Genomic DNA, 21,961 nt, shown 5'->3' on the forward strand with positions numbered 1-21,961 from the left:
TTGTTTGTGAGTGTAGCAAAGGACTTCTTTTTCCTATTAAGAACGAGTCTCCTTCGAGTGGTTGACTGCTTGTCAAAGACAGAGTGCTTCTCTCAAATTTTATAAACCAAACTCCAACTAAATTTTGGATTTCCGATTACCTTATTGAATTAAATACGGGGCAATTCAAAAATTAAATCACCCGTAAGAGTAGGGTTTGCCACTTCCTTTGTGCATGAAGCTTTATTTTAGTAGTTGAGTTATTGGAATCGTACGTGAAAAAAGAACATCCGTTTAGTATGAGTCGAGAAATATGAATCACGGACACTCTAAAAATGGCGAGGTCTCGGTGTTCGGCTTGAACATCTACATGGATCGGACACTGCAAGACAGACCCAGTATAATAATGAATAAGATTATAAATCTTTTCACACTCTTTATTGACAGAGTAATCGTGTATATATATAAGTACATGGAGATAATCAATCCCATAAGTTAAGGAGATAATGCTAATTACACTTTATGTCTTTATGTAGTGATGAATATAATAACTTACCTTTAAGTTAAGTAAATAATCATGACCCTTGAGTTAAAGAGATAATCATAATTACACTTTATGCGGTGATCAATATAATAACTTAAGATTTATAAGATATATATCTATCATGCCCCCGCAAGATGGAGCTCCGTGAGGAGAGGCCAATCTTGTTCCGGAGGAATTGAAACCGTGTGCGGGACAATGGCTTGGTAAGTGCATCCGCCAATTGATCTGCAGAAGAAACATGGCTGACACGAAGCATTCCACTTTGTACCTGTTCTCTAATGAAGTGATAATCCAGAGCAACATGTTTCATGCGAGAATGAAAAATTGGATTGGAACACAGGTGCATGGCACCGATATTATCACAATATATGACCGGTTGTTGAGAAATGGTGATGCCGAGTTCAGTCAAAAGGGAGCATATCCAACGGATTTCAGCTGATGTGTTGGCAACAGAACGATATTCTGCTTCAGTAGAAGAACGTGCGATGGTGCGATTCTTTTTAGAACTCCAAGAAATTGGTGTACGTCCGAGATACACAATATAAGCACCAGTGGAAGTAAAGTCATCCTTGTTCCCTCCCCAGTCGGCATCAGAGAATGCATGAAGAGTCATAGGAGAGTTGTGGTAGAGGACTACACCATGGTCCATGGTTCCACATAGGTAACGTAATAAGCGCTTGACTGCAATCCAATGAGCACTGGTAGGACAGTGCATAAATTGTGAAAGTCGATTCACAGTGTATGCGATATCTGGACGTGTAATAGATAAATATTGGAGACTTCCAACAATTGCTCGGTATTCTGTAGGATCCGAGAGTGTTGTTCCTGAGTGCAAGATGAGAGGAGGATCGGTAGCAATCGGCGTTGCCACTGGTTTCGATGTTGCCATGTGATGCCGGGCTAGTAAGTTTGATAGATACCGGCGTTGAGAAAGAAGTAAACCGTTGAGATGAGGAACAACTTCCACCCCAAGAAAATATGTCAACGTACCAAGGTCCTTAAGGGAAAAACGTTGAGCAAGAAGTTGTATAAACCTTTGGACTGTAGTAGGGTTGGCACCTGTGACAATGATGTCATCTACATATACGAGTAGATACAACATAGTTTTTCCGTTGTTGAAGACAAATAAAGATGGATCTGCATAAGAGTTGGTGAATCCCGAGTGTATGAGAAACTGGCGCAGTTCATGGTACCAAGCGCGTGGGGCTTGCTTGAGACCGTATATTGCTTTGTTGAGCTTGCACACATGAGTGGGATGATCAGAATCAATGAAACCTTGGGGTTGGGCCATAAAAACATCTTCGGATAAAGTGCCTTGAAGGAAGGCATTGTTAATATCAAGTTGTCGAAGTACCCAGCCACGAATGACAGCAATACTAAGGACAAGTCGAATTGTGGTAGGTTTGACGACTGGGCTGAAGGTGTCATGATAGTCAATGCCCGGTCTTTGGTGGAAGCCTTTGGCGACTAAACGTGCTTTGTACCTGTCAACAGAACCATCGGGTAAGTATTTTATGCGAAAGATCCATTTGCAGCCTACCAAATTTTGTGATGGACTTGCGGGAACAAGGGTCCATGTTCCATTCTGAACGAGTGCATCATATTCATTAGACATTGCTTGACGCCATTGAGGATCTTTGATGGCCTGAGTGACAGTTGTTGGTTCAGGAGTGGTGGATGGGGTGAGTTGGGCAGAAAGGTTAAGTTTATGGATAGGTTTATGTATGTTGTTTTTGGATCGGGTAACTATGATGCAAGGGGAAACAGAGGTGTTAGGTTGAGCGGTCGAGGTAGAAGTAATTTGTGTTTGGGTGGTGGGGTTAAGATGGGTATGTGGTTCGGTGAGGGGGGGTTCTGGTACAGCTGAGGTGGGTGGTGATGTTGGAGGTGGGTTAATTGGTGGGATATTTGTGATAGTGGTGTTGGCAGGTTGAGTCAAGGGAAGGATGGTCACACGGGGTACAGGTTGCAAACTTGTAGATGGTGTGATCGTGGCCGGAAGAATAGACATGGAGGTACACCAATGGGAAGTAGACTCAGATGATGGACGTTCAAGAGATGACTGAATAGAAATAAAGGGAAAAATGGACTCGACAAATTTGACATGCCGCGACTTATATATACGAGAAGAGTGAGGATCAAGACAAAGATATGCACTTTGAGAGGTGGAGTACCCAATGAATACACAAGGTGAAGATCGTTGGGTAAGTTTGTGAGAGGAGTACGGCCGTAGCCAGGGATAACAAAGACACCCAAAGCTTCGTAGTTTGGAGTAGTGGGGAGGAGTGCCAAATAATTTAGCATAGGGAGAACGCATATGAAGTGTGGGTGTGGGAAGCCGATTAATAAGATAAACGGCTGTGGAGAAGGCGTGAGACCAGTAAGTTAAAGGCATGGAAGCATGAGACAGGAGAGATAATCCGGTTTCAACAATATGACGATGTCTACGTTCAGAATAGCCATTGTGTTCAGGGGTGTGTGGGGGAGACGTAAGGTGAGAAATTCCATTGCTGGCGAGAAAGGATATGAGTGCTTGAAATTCTCCTCCATTGTCGGAGTAAAATGTTTTGATTTTTCGGTCAAAGAAATTTTCAACAATTGATCGGAAACGAATGAAGACATCATGAACATGAGATTTTTGTTTGAGTGGATAAAACCATATATATTTGGTGAAATGATCTACAAATATTACATAATATTTGAAAGCATCCACGGAATAAATAGGAGATGTCCATACGTCAGAGTATATAATCTCAAGGGGATTTGTAGAAACAAGAGAGGAAACAGAAAATGGTAATTTGTGACTTTTGTTGCATTGACAGGAATTGCAATTTGAATTGAAATTGGATGAACGCAAAACTTCTAAATTAAAATTGGAAACAAGATGCTTGAGAATTTGAGATGATGGATGACCAAGACGATGATGCCACTCGGACGAAGTGGTTTTGACACTTGAAAAGGCCACTAATGGTGAAGATTGGATGGATTGCGTCGGCCACTCATACACACCGTCCTTAGTTTGACCCCGCAAAAGTATGTTCCCCGTTCGAAGATCCTTCACAAAAAATGAACTAGGTAAAAATTCAATGGATGTATTGTTGGATTTACAAAATTGCGATATGGAAATAAGATTCTTTTGCATGGTAGGAACATGAAGAACATTATGTAAAGAAAAGGTGTGTGAGGGTGAAGAGAGTGAAGCTGAACCAGTGTGAGTTATGGGGAGACCCGTGCCATCTCCAATCACAATATCGTCAGAGCCATCATAAGATGTATGAAGCGAGAGGTTACTCAGATCTGAAGTGACATGATGCGAGGCGCCACTATCAAGGAGCCAGGAAGCATTATGGTTGGTATTGGCAGTGGCTAGATGAGCCCGTGGTTGCCATGGAACTTGTGGATAGGACTGCCATGGGGATGCACTCCGTGGAGGATTTGGTGATTGGATGTTAGATTGCATCTGGCGAAAGACAGGACACTGAGGAACTGTGTGACCTTGGACACGACACCATTGACAACGTCCTAGATAAGGCCGAGGTGGTGGACGACCTCCCTGAGGAGCACCAGGATAGCGACTCAAGTTAGGACCCGAGGAAGCCGAAGAGTGAGGGTTCCAGGAGGAGCGTTGGCCACGGTTATTGATGTGTCCTGCTTTGGGTCGAGAGTTGGTTGGGTTCGCTGTTGCAGGCAATGGTGAAGTGGTGGATTGACGAACACCGAGTGAGAGCTCCTTATTGATGAGTTTTTCATGCAGCTCATCAAAGGAAATCGGTGTGTCACGACCATTGATGATGTCAATGATTGGCTTATAATCATCTTCTAAACCATCAAGAATTTTCTCGGTGAGATCCTCTCCATCCATAGGCTTGCCAAGTGCGGCAAGTTCATCTGCTCGATTTTTTTAGGAATTGCATATACTCGGTGATGGACTGAGAGCCCTTAGTGGCATACTTGATTTGATCTTTAATTTGTTTGATGTGGCCTCGAGTGGGACGGGCATATGTGTCGGCAAAAACTGTCCAGATGTCTCTCGAAGTCTTGGACTGGTGGATGAGAGGTTGAAGTGATTGAGAGAGAGTGCCTACAAGCGTACCAAAAATGAGTTTGTCCTGACGAAGCCATGTAAGATATTCTGGGTTTGATTTGGTGACATTGTTGGATGTGATGGTGGTAGGAGGTGCTGGATGGGAACCATCAATAAAATGGTAAAGACCATAACCAATGAGAATAGCTTCAATATGAAGTTTCCAGGAGAGATAGTTTGTAGATGTGAGTTTGACAGAATTATGGATGTTCACAACAGTGAATGGCTTGGTAGGATCGTGGGCATTAGGTATAGTGACTGGAGTTTCATCAGTGGTCATGGTTGGTGCTGGAGAGAAGATTGAACTAAGAAAAGATGATGGGGTTGCCCAGGAAACCGTCCGATACCATATAATAATGAATAAGATTATAAATCTTTTCACACTCTTTATTGACAGAGTAATCGTGTATATATATAAGTACATGGAGATAATCAATCCCATAAGTTAAGGAGATAATGCTAATTACACTTTATGTCTTTATGTAGTGATGAATATAATAACTTACCTTTAAGTTAAGTAAATAATCATGACCCTTGAGTTAAAGAGATAATCATAATTACACTTTATGCGGTGATCAATATAATAACTTAAGATTTATAAGATATATATCTATCACCCAGCACTACAGCATTGGGGGCCGTGCCCCCAATCAAAAAAAAATTACACGGAATACATTATAGGTTTATGACAAATTGACCCCGAGGCCCTCGATCAAAAACGTATTTTCTTATTGCTTTGAGCTATTATTAATATGTTTTTTTGTTTACGGTCTATATTTGTGCCCCAGTGGTTTCAATTCTTGAGTTCCCCACAAGTGTCCGGGTCCAATTTTTTAAAGTAACACGTGTCGGACGTTTTTTTTACTACGTCGAATTCTTCAGTGAGTGATGTACTCCATTGTTTTAAAGCGGACACGTGTCGACCATATTTGTTTTGTTCATATTATTTTTTCATGTTTGTTTGTTTAATCCGGCAAAGTTCAGCACGATATTGGTCGATTTTCGACGATATCCGATGGAATACAGGGGGTGTCCGACAACAACCGATTTTGTGTTTATGTTTTTCTATTTTTCTTTTTTAATCCTCTTGGTTGTAATCCATCTTTATGGTGGCTCGAGTGTCTTAGGCCTCAAATTCGCTTTCCCAATCTTGGTTAATGATTATATTTTGGTCTCCAAGACCTTTTGAAAAAAAAAGAAAGAAATTAAAATCTCATTTCAACCATCACCACCATTCGGTTCATTTATGTCTTCTTCAACCTCCCCAACTGCCTCCCACCATCCCTTTCTCTGGTACCTCTTTTTTTTTGAACGTGGAGAGGGATTTGAGCCGTAGTTATCAGAATGATACACACTATCCTTATCGCTCTAACTAGTGGCTCGGATGCTTTCTTTGATACCTCTTGATAACAATATTTGCATAGATAAAATCTGTTAAAAGCCTTCAGATTTAAATCTTCTCCATGTATTGTAAAGTACAGTATTCCTCTCTTAATTTCAACTTCACATCTGTTATAAAAGGGGAATGAACGGCTATGATGCCATTTACCGGAAATTACTGAGGTCCATCCTCATGAAAAGAGTGGGCTATCCACCCCTTCTAAATAAGTCTATGAAGGTCATCATAGTCTTTTCACAATGAGCATCTAGAGTATATTTTGTAGATCTGACGGTGTTTAATGAGGGTGGATGAAAGGGTGAAGTTAAATGGGGGTGAATCTAAGAAGGTCCCCCACTTACTCAGTCATTGTCTTACTTCCTTAAGACATAGAAAATTAGTAAATTTGGTGAATTTGTTATTGTAATTAAATGTTGGACTTACTAAATATACACACACAGTTACTTCAAATATCTATGATCCATTTGAGTCTAATCATCATCAAAGACCAGCAAATAAAATTGCTTTCTCATTTTAGAAAAAAAAAAAAAGAAGATAATTCATTTTGGCTGTTCATCATATAAACTTGTCATAATTTAGCAACTGCACAGCTAATGCATCTCCATCACAGCATAAGTAATGCATATGTGTTTATCAAAAAAATAAGTAATGCATATGTTAGAAAAAGAAAAAGGAAAAAAAGAATTCAATTCCAAACAGAAAACCTAAAAAATCAATGGTGTGTTTAAGAACTTCAATCAATAAGGCAAGCTCTTAGAACTTGTGCTAATCACCAAGGCCTTAACCTTAGAACACTCTCCAGCAGCACTAGCTCTTCTTGTGATCATTTCCATGTTCTTATACAAACTTTGTTTCACCAAATTCTTCATCAATTTTCTCCCTTCTTGACCCACTCTGTCATTAACAGGGGAACCAATTACAACCCTCCCTGCAGTCTGTGGCCCTGAATGAGGTCCCATTTTCACTTGCCTCTCATCCTTGAACCACTGTAACAATTTCATTGCTCTCTTTTGTGTTAAAGCACTCCCTAACAATGACACTTCAATGAGTACAGGTACGATCCCAGATTTCGCCATTTTATCGCGCTGAACTGAACTCTGGTGTGCCAAGATCATCAGAATGTAAGCTGATAATTCCTGGCATTTGGGTTTGTCCTCCCATGTCAGTATCTCTATCAAACTCTCTGGCACCAATTCGCTATCCTCCATTGCCTTTTTTCCCATTAATGTCACCACTAAGTGGCCTAATGTTGCAAGTGCTTTCTCTGATAAGTCCTTAACAGAGGATAGTCTTAGCAGAGTGTGCACAACCCCATTAGAGACCAATGACCCTGCATTTTCTAGCACTGCAGAGAGATTGTACAGAACCCCCAAACATGGCTCCTTGGTTTCAATTCTTGAGTCTGACTCAAGAATGTTCATCACAAATGGGAGAATTTCCGGCGTGTTCAGCGCGAATTGGGTGTTGGCTAGAGATGATAAAGATGACAAGAGTTCTGCAAAATCCTGCTGTGTTGAATTGTCAAGAACATCAACATTTCTTGGTAGTTTTGACAACAGCCCTGCCTCCACTATTAAAGCCTTGTTCCTGAAGAAAGGACAAACAATGGTTAATAAAGAGAATTTGTCATTTTCTGTCTAACTTGTGTTGTGAAAACAAACAAAATTGAGATAATTTTAAAGTCAACAAATGACTTCACATCTCACTTAATTGAATAAACCATTATTGCCATATGAGTCACCATTTGGCCTGCGAGCCTAGGCTAGCAGGCCAAAGCCCGGCCTGACTCGAAATTATATCGGGTCTGGGCCAGCAAGGCTAGATGTCTCGGGCGGGTTTGGGCTCCATTTATGAGGTCAGGCCAAAGCTCTAAATCCGACAAGGCACCATACATTATTTATATATATATACACATACATATATATGTGCACATAGTGCATGCACTGTCTGCACATATATGTGTGTATATAATATATATTTTGTGGATCAAAATTCAGTGGTTGTAATAAAACACAACATAAGTGGTGGTTACACATTTATTATGGGATGGTTGGAAAACAAGTCCACAAAATTGGTCTACACTTTTGATCCACATAGGAGAATTTCGCATGTATATATATAAATATTAAATAGTTAAAAGTATAGTCAAAAATCGGGTCCACACCGCAGCTCGAGGCCTTGCCCGAAGCCCGACCCAAAGGCCCGAGCCTTAGGGTCCCAGGCTGGGCTTGAGCCTCATTTTGAGGGTCTAGCCTGATCCGAAGCTCGATTCTCAAAATTGGGTATGGGCTCGAGCCGGCCCGACCCGATGCCGACCCTAGCCATATCTAACCAATAAAGATACGGTAGGGGAGGTCAACGATATTGTATGATACTAATATAAATCTGTGTTGAAAATTGGAGCTCATATAATTATTTAAAGTTCCTATTTTTGAGCTATTTTTTCAAAGATCAAGTGGAATCTGATCAACTACTGCGAATATCATGTTCTGCAATGAATCTCATTTTTCTTAGGACCAGCAATGTCGGCTTCCTTGGCACATTATTGTCTCCCCATTCTCCTCCTACCCACATGAACCTACTTAACCTTGAACATTTTCCGTACCTTGCGCGCCCCGTAAGGCATTCACCCTAGAAATTTGGAAATGAGTTTTTCTTATTTAATGGTTTGAGAGTTGTGTCACATCACACCATACCACATTTTTTATTTTTTTATTTTTAAATTTGTCATATTTTTACTCCATCACGAGAACTATAAACTCTAAAGAATACCAGAGTTCCTGCGCATCTGAAAAATCCAGCCATAAAAGGCACATGTATACTTGTATTTCAATTTGATTCAAAATATTCAATTACTACTATATAGGGCCAATTGGGCATTCATTTTTTGTTTTATTTTTCTTGAAATCAACCTAACCCAACCAACTTTATGTTTGTTATAATTATTAATTGAATATTTTCACTAACGTGGTATGGGGACCCTTAACCAGACGAATCCCAATATGAAGATAGTGCCAAGAATGAAACTCCATTATCTATTTCTCCGTTGAAATAAACAAGCACCCACTGGCCACTGCAGCCTTAATTCCGATCAATTCTTCTTCTTTCCTATTATTTAAATTATTTATGATTTTTTTCAAGATAATACTCCAATAATTTGCTAGAGAAAACTAATTCAGTTATATAATTTTTAATTTAAATCTAAATAAAGAGAATTAATAAAATTGAACTTACGTGTATGTTCCATTAGCAAGCTCAATCAAGGCCTTAACGGCCACTCTTCGCCGATTAACTTTTCCCGACGCCGCCATGGACACGAGCACCGGAATAACGCCGAGCTCCGCCATCAACTTTCTCGTCTTGACGTCATCTCTCGCGAGCCTCTCGATTTCCATAGCCGCCCTCTCTTTCTCTTCACAACTGCCAAAGTGAAGCCTCTTCACCGATCTTTGTAATAAAACCGAATCATCTTCCATTTCGGCCTCTACTCTGCTACTCACAACTTCAAATCTTGGTTTATCGAATTGGACCTTCGATTCGTATAGTTTTCGAGCCGCTTTGGATCGCAAGAACCGCTTGATCCTGCCGAAAAATGGAAGACTTATGTACGAGCTCCGTGACCGTACAGGGATATGAGAGGAAGGATTGGACATGTTTTGTCTTTGTATGTTTTGAAAGAAAAATTGGAGCAACTAGTTCGTCTTAGGACTTGTGTTTATATATATATATATATACACTACTGAAGTTTCTATATATAATTAAGAGAGAATATTAGGAAGCAAAGAGGGAAGCAGACTCAGAGAGATCACAAAACACATGCAGAGTAACAGTATTGTTATCGATTTACAAGACATAAGATTCCGACCTTAATTGTTTTAATTTTTTTATAATATATGTATTAATTAAGAATTTTAATATTTTTTGTCACAACTATCCCAAATATTAGGATTAACGCACATAATCTATGTGCAATCGAAAATCTCACCCCCACATGATTCATGTGAAATGATTTGCGTTCATTTCAATATTTGAAAAAACAGACAAAAAAAACATTGAAATCCATAAAGCTGCAGTAACAAAATTGACTCAAATTAATGGGACATGGGCACTTTATTTATTTATTTTCTTCTTTTTTAAAAGATTAATTATGATATGTAGATCAACAGTGGTGGCTGTCATTGGTATAGTGGACCCACTTTTTGTTTGCCGTTCCAATTTGGGAACTTTCATGGATGTGTCAAAATCAGACGGCTAGCTAAGACCATTTGTTGACTGTTAATAAATTTTTGGGCACATTGCACTATATGTGGGTTTAAACCTCTAATATAATAAAACCATTGATTGAATTATGTGATCCACATTTATGGCACATCGATAATTAAAAACTAATGACTTTTTTGTTACGTGTCAAGCATACATTAGATGGGGTGCTGCCACGTATCAATTTCTGTCATAACAAAATCTAACCTGTATTTTTGGGATATATTATCACATGCACGCAAATAATTTGATGCCCCCATATGCTTTAGCAGTCATTACTTAGGTTTTATATTGGCCGAGAATTTGACCAAAACAACCATTTTGGCCATCCGGTATCGGGCTTTTCCATTTGCATTGATGGTAGATTAGGCCAGAAAAGTACTTACATATTAGGGGGAACCTGATGTTTCTATATATTTGAGGGCACCTGCAATTTGGGTATGTGGATATGTTGAATTGTGGGATTTTTTTTCTCTCTTTTTTTATGGGTTTTGGTGGAATTACACAGTGGGACTCCTGTGCAAGCATTACATCAGCTTGGCACTTCCAAGTCAGCTTCCATTATGTCTTATGGTTATCGAAATGTGCCTAATTTTCCCACGTTGCGGCCGTCGAGAGAGGATGAGAAGTGTTGAACCCAAAAAACGCAACATATAGGTGTTTACCTGAGGTGTACCACCACAATATATATATATATATATATATATATATATATATATATATATATATATCCACACGTGTACATAGGAGTAGGACAACAACGATTGTCACATATTGTTCTTTGGAATGAAAAATTTGTCATATCATGAGGTGAATTGGTCTTTCTTTCTAGGAGCTTGCAAAACTAACCCTTTTTTTAAAGTTAAGAATAGCAATACAATTAACCTTCATAATAAAAAATTTGGACATTAAAACGTTTGATTGTAGGAAATTAATGTAGGTGCTCAATCCAGTTGAAAAGTCAAAGTGGGCCTCTTGCAATCTATTTTAGATGGAAAATCTCTTGACTTCGGGAGGGTACTGGCCAAAGAGGCTCCGACTATCAAGTTAGTAAACTTGAATATCAAGAATGTGTGTGGAGATGCACATGAGAGGATTTGACCGTGGTGGAAGGCTCGACAAAAGGAGTGTTTGGGGATCGAAAGTCCACTGTGGGCATAATCGATAAGTTGTTTGGTGAGTGTAGCAACAATGTGACCTTGAGGTTTTTTCCAGAGTAATGGACTTATCTTCTTCCTCGAGAAGGTAAGGTATTTATAGAAAGGAGAAGATGACGTTTTAGGAAAGGTCGACAGCTATCAAGAAACTAGTTTCAAGGCTATCTCAAAGGAAAATGTTATTAGTAGAAAGCGTATGGTTAATGGCATACTTCTTGTATGATTAGTTGGTAAAGTAGAATCTTGTAAATTGCGGCCCACCCTCTTAGATGGGATGAGAGCAGTTTCCAAGACAAAGTACGCATGTTAGAGTGAATCAAAGGCTATGTAGAGAAGAGTTGGTGATTGGTTGACAAAAGGAATGTTTAAAAGTATGATTTATTATCAGAGTAAAAAGTCGGGCACAAGTTAGGAAATCGATCGTAGGAAATCAAGTTGATCGAGGGTTTAGGCGTGAAGCCTGAAACTTGCCAATGATTGGTTGGCTCGTGAGGTTGAGCCGAAAGAGAAAAGACTTTTACAATTGTGGCGAGGAGAACATAACAAGTGGCGATGTGAGCTATCTTTGAGTAGCGGATCCATGCACGTGCACGTCATTGATAAATGTGTAAAATTATGGTATTTACACTGTTATACCTGGGCCATAACCTTATTCCAAATGGGTTGGATTTCTACACGCACGGTACAACAAAGCCACGAGCCTGTTAGTCGATGTAACTCACTTGAGCTTTAGTCATACCTCGTTGATAGGGTGAAGACGGTTTTTGGCCCCTATAATTAAGTGAATTTAAGGGACAAAAAACACGTAATTATCTAGTTAAGGAAATACAAATCTTAAACAGTACAGGCCACCACGTACTTGTTTATCCAATGTTCAACTCGTGTCCTGTAGTTCTTCGTACTTGGTACAGAAACACACGTGCTGGCAGGCGACCCATGTCGTGTTCTTCGACACATGTTTCAAAGGATAGAAAATGGGGTTTCCACTAACGTATAAAGAGGAGATGAATTGAATTGAGATCGTCACAACTCACAACCAACAAAAGGTCGACTGGCCGGGTTACCAAGAACTAACACTATTGTTGGATAAAAAATTATTGGATGATCCACAAAAGCGTATGTTGAAAGGACTTAATTGTGTATAGGAGAGGAAGTAATGATAAGTTTTTGAGATGGTGTTAGAACCACTAACAAGACCCCTTTTCTGCAAGTCTTCGTGGTGGCTGACTTTTGCCTGGTCTGGTCTTTTGTTGGAAAAAAACTGTTGCTTTTCCTCCTTGCGAGCTCTCTAATATGGTATTCTGGTCTTGGGAGTTTCGAATATCAGCTTCAAAAGTAGAAGAAAGGTCAGAGCGTACAAGATCGATTAGCTCTCTTCCTGGTCAAGGTTCTGCCAGTTTGTGCCTAATATTAGTTTAACTAATCTCAACATTCATTCAAGTTTGGCCCCTTGTGGTCTGGGACCTAATTCTCTCGAACACATATTTTTTTGAAAGAAAAAGGAAAAGAATATTAAAAAAGATTATTGCACCAGCCGGGAATCGAACCCGGGTCTGTACCGTGGCAGGGTACTATTCTACCACTAGACCACTGGTGCTTGACGGACAGGCTCCACATGTTTTTACCTATCTCCTCCGTGAATACTAATACTTGACATCATAGAAATTCGGAAGTTATGTGCCTTGTAATTTATAAAACATAAATAATAATATGCACTCAAGTTTCAAATGCTGTCCAACGAAGTAATGGAGATGAACTAGTAAATTATGGCCTTTACATTGCATTCTTCGACTTGTTTTTCTGTACATTTGGTAAATTGATTACAAAATAATAATTTAGAAGAGCTAAATGGTACTCTAAATTTCCACAAAATCATCATCATCACCATCCATCTCATCATCCCAGTCCAGTTTAAAGGAGTTAGCTGATTTCATCAACTCAGTCAGTCCAGTGAGATCCTCCAGGTATGTTGGATGGTTAATTGCTTGGAGTAGGAAATCCGTTCCTCTTTTCCGGTACTCCGATACCACCTGAACACATAATTTTTTCAGAATCAGCTGCAATCAAAGGAACAATAAACATGGAGATAACTAGCAAGAACAAGACATTCATTTGACATCATCATCCTCGAGCCTTGTTCCAAACTGCTTAGGGTCGGCTACACGAATCCATCAGAGAAATCAATATGAATTCACTTATTTTTGGCCATTCATTCTTGCATAAGGCCATTTGTTGCAGTTATGGAAACTGGGGAAAGCTTTATATAATCCATTAGAATTCATGTCCATTCAACTCTAAGCATCTGTGCCAGAAAGAAAAATCTATTCGCTAAATGCTATATTTTGGGGTTGGGTTCTAAGAATTCATAGTGTGCCACATAACATAAAGCAGGCAAATTAAAGTATTAGCGAAATCTTCATTGTGTTGGGAAACTTACAGTGCTGCAACAAGCAGTGCAACTGTTTGAGGAGTGTCCTACAAGTGTCATTTGAGAAAACTGAGAGAGGGACCCTCGAATTTGATGCGGTAAAATGCCAAGAGGCTGCTCACTGCTTCCCCCGTAATTAGAATTTTCCAGCTCAGCTTTAGCAAATATCCTATAAATATGCATTAGGCACCAGTAAGGCAAGTCAAACTAAAATAGAAAGCACTTCCTCAGATCTCCAGTAATCTAGATAACTTCACAATGCAGATATCTTCAATGAAATATAGATCTCCATGTAACCTAAAAGAACTTACCCCTTAGGATGATGCAGGATTCCCACTAAGAGTTCAACTGCAAGAGCTGAAGCAATTGGAGCAAGGCCTGGACGCGTAACGGTGCACTGCTGGTCTAAAGTGCGGTTTGCAGTTGACTGCATAAAAGATAAAAGTTACCGTTGCAACATAATATGTATTAAACAGCTAGATTGCAGTACAAAGGAGATTGTAGAAAATTACATCAATTGGCGCAACAACATCATTACAAAAGTAACAGCCCAATCTCTGCCCTTCATTTTTATCAGTTATATTGAGGTTATCCATATCGGCAGATACAGAGCTTCCGGCTTCAGTTTCTAAGTCATGGACAGAGCCAAAAGGACCAGGTCCATGGCGCATCACCAAAAAGCTATCAAATCCAAGAGCTGCATTTATTGAAATCTGCAAACAAGTAAAGGACAAATGAATAAGAAATACACTTACATCAATCAGTTTCCATGTCATTTGAGGTGCACAGATAAAACCAAAGGGTTTCCACCTTGTTAGCATTCGCACAAAGAAGGGTCGGGAGCCACCGACTTTCTCTCGTATCAGTCAATAAGAAAATAAAGTCATGGGAATTTATCAAATCATGGAGGCGTCTACAATCATCAAGCACACTGTCCTCCTCTTGCCTAGACACTGGGTGACCAGGCATTGGTATTGCCATTACAATGCCTTCCGCTTCCTAAAAAATTAAAACAAAAGGATAAGACAAAAGGGAAGATTCTTTGGTGTCCGAAAAACGTATATACACCAAAGGGGGGAAATCAATTACCACAGCTGGAAAAATTCTCTTCAAGCTTTTAATTGCTGCAGTGGCTTTAAAATCACCTCCATTGAGACAGTCATCCAACGTGTAAAGGGATTGTCTTAATGGATTAGACATAGCCACTCTGCCATAGTCAACTAGGGTGATTTTCCGTACACCCCAAGCCTACAAAATGCATAATCTTTGAGCATAATCGCCTATGATTGGATTTTATGATTACAACCTATTAAATACCCACCAAAAGCATGCGAGCAACCTGGCAACCTAGCGTACCAGCTCCCAAGAGAAGACACTTTATCGAGGACAAGATGTCTAAATTAAGTGATGGCAAAGCACGCCATCTCATCAACTTCAAGTTTAAATCGGCCGCAGATATGGCTAACCTGCAAAAGATATCTCAAAATGCTAAAGTAATGAAGGATCAATACCATTAAGGACAAATAGAGTCACAATCAAGACGGCATACCTGGTTGGATCCATGGATTTAGCGAGGCTAATACACCTAGATGCTTTCCTACCTTTCTTCAACTCCCATCCCACTGCATTAGGTATGCATTGAAGATCTCTCCATCCTAGATTCATATCTTGTGAGCAAGTTAGAAATTCTGCCACGCGGAAACATATGAAAACTGCAGAGATAGGAACTATTCAAAATAACTATACCTTGAGGAACTGTGATCAATGCTTTACCTACGAGGGACAACCCAAGGTCTGCGAAACCACGATTCTCTCTGTAGCAGAAAAAGTTGACAGTCTGGAGATTCCATCTTGAACCAATCAGTGCTAGGAAGTTGCGAAGAGGCCAACCAGGATTATTTGGTAGATGACATGGGTCATAAAAACCAAATAGCAACTGCAAATAGCATCAAAACTGCATTTATAATAGATGGAGCAATAATCTTGTAGTCTGACAAGATTCCAGTTTTTCAAAGAAGATTTTCATAGAAGTCCATTTCTAAAGGCAGCTATTTTTCAAAAACTTAAGAGGTTAGGAAAGGACCTTGTGACCATCACCTTGGCAAGCTTCGTAGTCTCTCAGATGCCAAAGAGTAGCATGCGAATCAGAAGCTATAGCGAGCAGGAAGAATGGTACGTCTGTGGTAGACTCGTGTGATTAGCAAATCTTTACTTATTTAAAAATAAATTAAAATAAGATGATGAAGAAGAAAGTTACCAGCTGTCAAGCTTGTATTGCGCCACTCATTGCAGGCTGCTGATACAGATTCCGCCTACAAGTTACCCAAAAAAATCAATGCATAAAAAGGAGCAATAAGCCAATAATCTAAATACCTAGCTACCAAAGTATGAATGAGAATCACATTGTGAGTACCTCCTCTAAGCTAAACCACTGTGAAGCTGGCCTTAAATTTACTACATTAGCTGGTGGATCCAGCACCAAAGCAGGGAAGGCAAACCAGTAATGAAAGCTCCATTTTTTCAGGTCTGCGAATGAGATAACAAGGAACCTTGATAAAGCTGCACTGTCCTCTACGGCCTTGCCCATGTTTATGTCCTCCCAAATCTAATTATCAACAAGAAGTAAGGCATCCTATAAGATTAAAACAACAACACAACTGTTTGCCATTGCACAATGCGTTTTACTAATTTTATTCTCGCTAAAGGAAGGAGAAAGAAAAAGGAAAAAAAAATAGACGGTGCACAATGCACATAAATAACGCAAGAAGTGAAGCCATTTTAAGAAAGATACCTTCTTTGCTTCTGCCTTCAGCAAGCTCGGTTTATCAAGGGAGTGAAAGTCTTCCAACGTATTTTTGTTGTAGAGTATGCCTGGGACAGAACATCTATACCTGTTACCACGAGTGCCTGCTGGCTCCGATACTTGCTCATTCGGATCAGGTGGCAGAGACTCAGCCAGCAGAGTCAAAGGATTCGACACTTGAGAATGCGAGCAAGGAGAATAATAACCTGCAGCACAGAGGGTTCATCCTCTTAATTTTATTATACGTATCCAACTTTCAAAATGTGCGCAATCCCATTGAACTTAATACAATTATCATAATTTCTTAAGGAGGCTTTTCAAATTCACTCATCAGTTCACTTTTCCCCCCAATAAATTCACTCTTTCTTTCCAGCTACTAGAATGCAAGCATTGACAAACTAAGAAGACAAAAAACCAAGAAAGATGAGAAATTGTAGTTAAACGCAAGCGACCTTGATTATGATTGATGCAAATCTCTCCAACTCTAAAATTTGACAACCAAAATTCTGTTTGATAGTCTAGTTCAATTTTCTGGATTAAACTGAGATAAGAAGAACCTCCATAAAACAACTATGTCAGAGAATTACCGGTGATGGGAATAGGAGAGTCATCGATGCCAAGTTTGTTCAGCTTGAGAGAAGACAATCGGTGCCAGAAACCCTCGTCAACGGCGCTCTGAAACGGTGCGAATTGGAGTATGGATCCGGTCTCGGATGTAGACATAGCTTCGTGTGGTTTCTAACCTCGGAGGCAACAACAAAACCAGAAGTCGAGAATGTTAATTGAAGGAGATTCGACCTGGTACTTGGACCTCTAAGTCCTTCTGAAAGGTTAACGGGACCTACTCTGTAACATGAACTAGCGTCGCACGTTTGATTGAGTAAAACAGTAGGTGCGTGCTTTTTCGAATTTACGATTTTGCCACTATTGAGAATTATAGATTATCGCCAATTTAATTATTACATATTATGAATTCATCAAACTTTTTTCTGTTTATTTTTCTGATTTAGCAATTTCGGCTAAGATGAGGATAATTTCACAAAATTGATTTATCAAACTTAATTATGAAAAAGTTTAGAACCACAGAATTTTTGATTTTTTTAACTAAGATCGACATTATACATTTTTGCCCTTTAGACATTCAATATGAGTCTAAACTTGAGTTGTTAGGCTCGCACGCATAAAAAAATTTTCATCTGATGGGGTAAGTTGTGTCAAAGGACTGTGCGCGACCACTGATATAGGTGAAGCTTTGGCTGTTGACTGTATCAAATATGAAGGTTGGAACAATGTCATTGTTGAAGGGGATTCAGCAATGGTAATGGAGCCATTGAATTGGAAAATTTGTGAAAGGGTTGGATAAGTGCAGCCACTGGACTGTGAATCACATATTTGGGGAACCTAATGGCTGGGCTCATACAGTTGCTAGAGTGTCACCATGAGAGCCTCTAACTGTCATAATAAGTTATATCACAGAATACACACCCTGATTTCAAATATATATATATAGCATCAACAGAATACAATACATAAACTTGCTCATCAGTTCCTGAGCTATACCAACACACATGCATGAAAAATACAATACTTGTACAAAACTTATATCAACATTTGTATGCATTTGTTTATGCCCTAATTATTTACGACTCCAATTCAGCAGCATATTTCAATCCCCGTTCTGTACGCCAATATATGTACGAGGGTTACAGGTGGTCCAACTTCTCCACACACATATATGTCTGCACAAGAAGAGACGGTCACCATCTGGGATATCGAAACCGTTGACACAACTTAGTTCTCATAAGGATGAGCTGGAGGAATCAAAGAAAGAGATCCTCCTTCTCTTGTTTGGCAGAGTTGTTCTTGGAGAGTATTCAGGTGAGGAAGAGCCTTTATCCAGTACAGAATTCAAGGCTTGGTGAACCGAACTCACGAGTTGTTTTGTCTCAGCATCGTCGACATTCTTTTCTGTGCAAGTTGTGAAAATGAATGAATTCTTCAACCGACCTGCCAAGGTTGAAACTTCGGACTTCACCATCTTCATGTGAAGGGCATCAAGAGCTTGTCTAAGATCAGACAGGAGGTCAGGTCGATAATCACAGCAGAGAGATGCCCTAAAAAACAAGGTTCCATCTTCTGATCCATCATTATATGGTTCAACATTCACTTCATCATCATCCATAGGAATGAGAAGCCCTTTGGCGGCATCCAACGCATTCTTCTTCAGTTCTTTCACTTGGCTAATGACTTCAGCAAGCAACGTGGCTTTATCCATCTAGAAATAGCATATAAAATTATAGAACCAATGGTTAGAACCCAAGTAAATAAACAAAAGTTAATCTAACCGAAATAGAACTAGTGGGTTTTTCGAGTTACCATGCACCTCTCCCTCACGGAAAAAATACATAAGAAAAATTTCCACGCACACACACACAAATAATACGGGGTCAGCTACAATTGAACCCTTAAGATAAATTACTACTAATGCAATACAAACAACAGCATCATAACAGCAAACAAGAACATAGCCACATAGGTCTCGGAGAAATCTAACTAGCATTATAAAGGGGAAAACACGTTTCAAAAGACCGAAGTCAATATCGTATACTGATAGAAAGGTGCAAGCTATACCAAGATGAAACACAAATGCCATCTGCGAAAGTGGTCCATTCTTCATTTCTTTGGAAGATAAAAATGCCTCATCGAGTTATTGTTTTCTATTTGTCATGAAGTTTGTTGTGACTTGGCTTTGATAAGACATTACCAAACCACAAAAAAAAAAAAAAAAAAAATGAAGTTTGCAAGTCAACTAAACCATAAACAGAGTGAATTTGTATTTGCCAAAAACACCACAGTTGCAAAGATTCTGTCTAGCAAAATAATTCTTTAAATTTTTCTGACACCTACAAGCTTGTTGGATGACAAGGAAGTAAAATACACTTTGACAATGGTGATGAAATAAATTTTATAACCGCCCACATATTGTTTTTTTGGTAATAACCACTCAGATCTTGTTAAGCTTCAAGTTAGAAAATCTGTGTTTCTTCCCCTAGAGATATGATTTTGATTGCTTATCAAAGCAAGATAAGGAAGTTATGATTTTGATTGCTTATCAAAGCAAGATAATGAACCATATGGTTAGATAACACACATCTAAGTCATACCCCAATATTTTAAACATTGAAATGGGTCTGGGATCCACAACACAGAAGCTGGCATCCTTCCCCACCATTTTAAAAAATCATCAATAATCACTCTCTTATATAAATGTACAGACAACAAACTAGCTTCTGCCAACACTTGGCTTTGACTCCCTGAAAACATTAATTTATGTCTGCAAATTGACCCGACTGTCCGTTTCTGCCTTAAACAATACAGCACCATCCATTCTACGCAAATCACTAACGTAAGTCAGCATGGAATGTTTTGAGCAATGTGCAAAAACCAATTGGGACATCCAGCAAATGAAATGCATCTCGTGATTGATAATTGTGGGTGAATGTAAAGTACTTTTTCAAGTTGGATTGTGGAATATCAAGAGCCAATTCAATACACAAACACAATTTCATAGTATTGGAACAGCACATCACAGTACCGCCAAAATCTAGAATTAGTTCCAAAACCAACAAGTATATTATGCAGGACCCTTATTTAATCTGCTTTATTTGCACTGCAAGTTAAGAGTAAAGTCCCTAAAAGAAAGTTAAGAGTAAAGTCAACTTATTAAAGAATATGACATGCAAACTCCTCCCTTTCAGCAAAGAAGGCAAAGGAAATCGTAGAAGTAAGTTAAAATCTTGTCAAAGGCCCTTATTGAAAAGGACACAATGATTTAGGCATCAATAATCATATGAATTTTCGAGTCAAACTTAATGGAACGAGATAAATGATCAACAAACTAAAATTTAAAAAATTACGAGTCTTGTGTTTCTCCATTCTCAGCTTTCATTGAAATAGAAGAACCCATCCTGAGTATGCTAAATACACTCAAGTTCAAGGCAAATTTGGAGCAAGATCTTTCTTAATTAAACAGAGCATGCCTTCATACAGTTGGAGAGCACCAAGAGAGTATATTTAAGATTCTATATATAACAAAAGTATCAAACCAAACAGCATTTATACTGTCTCCTAATGTGAAGTTTCAATTGCTGATTTGATCCCATAATCTAACATGCCATATTAGATCAGCAGTTGAGAGAGCATAGATGTACTAAACTATATTGAATAAGAAAAAGCAAAAGAAACATGTATTACCTTTCCTCTGGACGGCACAAGACCACGAAGTGTAGCGAGATGGGCATTGATCCTCTCTCTCCTCCTCCTCTCTGCCTCGCTATGACTCTTTAAAGCCGCTAAAGTCTTGGCTTCTGACATTTCCTTCTTCCCCGCTCCGGGTGGGGCCTTCACGAGCTCTCCTCTCTCGTTATCCAACACCAACGACTGAGATCCCATCAATGACCCACCAGGCAAAACCTTGCTACAACCCCCCAAATCGCGCGAAAACGGATCCAACGACTTAAAATAGCCCGACGACACATTATTAGAACTCGGGTTTTGTAAGTAAGCAGCCATGTAAAGAAATCAAATTTGAGTGAATCAAGTTAATATTTAAGGGTCGGAAGTGGAGGAGTCAGGAGAAAATTCCGGGAGGGCGGGTGGTGGGGGCGAACCAGAAAGAGAGCATTTGGAGAGGGAAGTTCTGCTGTTTGACGGCTTTGTAGACGATTGTGGTTGTGGTGCTGACTACGGTTGTTTTGGTATTGTACATACCCTCCATAACGAAAGAAAGCAATCAGGGGGTGAAGAAGAGAGATTACTGATAAAACATCCACATTTTCTTCTTGATGGTCTTGAATTGGGGCATCTCTTCGAGATGTGTGAAGATTCTGAGGGATTGGGAGAGAGAGTGTGGCTTTATTGAGAGGAAATGAGATTGAGAGTGTTTTTTTTGTATTCGTCGTGAATCCTTGAAGGGGTTCCGATGAATATTCACAAGGAGGGAAGAGACGCGACAAAAGGGTCAACGAATCAGTAGTGCAGAGAGATCAGAGAAGAGGCAAATTGGTTTTCGAGACCTGAAAGGTTTTGGTAAGTACGTTATTAGGCCAAGACTGGACTTTCTTTATATAAAAACAACGTTGCGGGTCAAAGGACTAATCTAGCCTTTGATTAAGGTGATTCAAAAAATTTAAAAAAAAAAAAGATTGTTTATTAATTTATTTACTTTAAACATGTGATTTGGGGTGTGATAATATGGTGTGGAGAGTATTTTCAATAAAAGCTCTCCTGTTATTTGGACTAAATAAA

General features: G+C 39.3%; 3 protein-coding genes and 2 non-coding genes across 5 annotated transcripts; all 5 read right to left on the minus strand.

Moving 5' to 3' along the window:
• Nucleotides 1–4,255: 4,255 nt before the first annotated feature.
• Nucleotides 4,256–4,388, minus strand: LOC119990274. Its single transcript, XR_005466000.1, has one exon. It is a non-coding gene; the product is annotated as a small nucleolar RNA Z247 (small nucleolar RNA).
• Nucleotides 4,389–6,663: 2,275 nt separating this feature from the next.
• LOC119989748 (U-box domain-containing protein 7) lies at nucleotides 6,664–9,753 on the minus strand. The gene is made up of 2 exons (XM_038835433.1): nucleotides 9,241–9,753; nucleotides 6,664–7,593 (listed from the first exon to the last, which is right to left on the minus strand). The coding sequence occupies exons 1-2, from the start codon at nucleotides 9,657–9,659 to the stop codon at nucleotides 6,744–6,746; spliced, it is 1,269 nt and encodes a 422-aa protein (XP_038691361.1). The 5' UTR covers nucleotides 9,660–9,753; the 3' UTR covers nucleotides 6,664–6,743.
• A 3,196-nt stretch (nucleotides 9,754–12,949) lies between these two features.
• Nucleotides 12,950–13,020, minus strand: TRNAG-GCC. The gene has a single exon. It is a non-coding gene; the product is annotated as a tRNA-Gly (tRNA).
• Nucleotides 13,021–13,151: 131 nt separating this feature from the next.
• On the minus strand, nucleotides 13,152–17,510 carry LOC119989263 (ubiquitin-like modifier-activating enzyme atg7). The gene is made up of 14 exons (XM_038834683.1): nucleotides 17,242–17,510; nucleotides 16,643–16,860; nucleotides 16,265–16,456; nucleotides 16,109–16,163; nucleotides 15,935–16,029; nucleotides 15,598–15,787; nucleotides 15,401–15,506; nucleotides 15,173–15,317; nucleotides 14,941–15,099; nucleotides 14,662–14,850; nucleotides 14,364–14,564; nucleotides 14,163–14,278; nucleotides 13,861–14,020; nucleotides 13,152–13,453 (listed from the first exon to the last, which is right to left on the minus strand). Exons 1-14 carry the CDS (start codon nucleotides 17,375–17,377, stop codon nucleotides 13,280–13,282), a joined length of 2,136 nt encoding a protein of 711 aa, XP_038690611.1. The 5' UTR covers nucleotides 17,378–17,510; the 3' UTR covers nucleotides 13,152–13,279.
• Nucleotides 17,511–18,134: 624 nt separating this feature from the next.
• On the minus strand, nucleotides 18,135–21,747 carry LOC119989264 (transcription factor bHLH30-like). Its single transcript, XM_038834684.1, has 2 exons — nucleotides 20,909–21,747; nucleotides 18,135–18,929 (listed from the first exon to the last, which is right to left on the minus strand). Exons 1-2 carry the CDS (start codon nucleotides 21,224–21,226, stop codon nucleotides 18,453–18,455), a joined length of 795 nt encoding a protein of 264 aa, XP_038690612.1. The 5' UTR covers nucleotides 21,227–21,747; the 3' UTR covers nucleotides 18,135–18,452.
• Nucleotides 21,748–21,961: the final 214 nt, after the last annotated feature.

This window comes from Tripterygium wilfordii, chromosome 21, assembly GCF_013401445.1.
Source record: "Tripterygium wilfordii isolate XIE 37 chromosome 21, ASM1340144v1, whole genome shotgun sequence".
NCBI lineage: Eukaryota > Viridiplantae > Streptophyta > Magnoliopsida > Celastrales > Celastraceae > Tripterygium > Tripterygium wilfordii.

Coding starts and splice junctions, on each gene's coding strand:
- LOC119989263 (XM_038834683.1), bottom strand. CDS start 17,377: ATGTCTACATCCGAGACCGGATCCATACTCCAATTCGCACCGTTTCAG. Junction 16,457..16,642: donor TGAAGGCAGAAGCAAAGAAG/GTATCTTTCTTA, acceptor GTTGATAATTAG/ATTTGGGAGGACATAAACAT. Junction 15,788..15,934: donor GCCAAGGTGATGGTCACAAG/GTCCTTTCCTAA, acceptor TGCTATTTGCAG/TTGCTATTTGGTTTTTATGA.
- LOC119989264 (XM_038834684.1), bottom strand. CDS start 21,226: ATGGCTGCTTACTTACAAAACCCGAGTTCTAATAATGTGTCGTCGGGC. Junction 18,930..20,908: donor TTGTGCCGTCCAGAGGAAAG/GTAATACATGTT, acceptor TGCTATTTCTAG/ATGGATAAAGCCACGTTGCT.
- LOC119989748 (XM_038835433.1), bottom strand. CDS start 9,659: ATGTCCAATCCTTCCTCTCATATCCCTGTACGGTCACGGAGCTCGTAC. Junction 7,594..9,240: donor CTTGCTAATGGAACATACAC/GTAAGTTCAATT, acceptor TCCTTTCTTCAG/GAACAAGGCTTTAATAGTGG.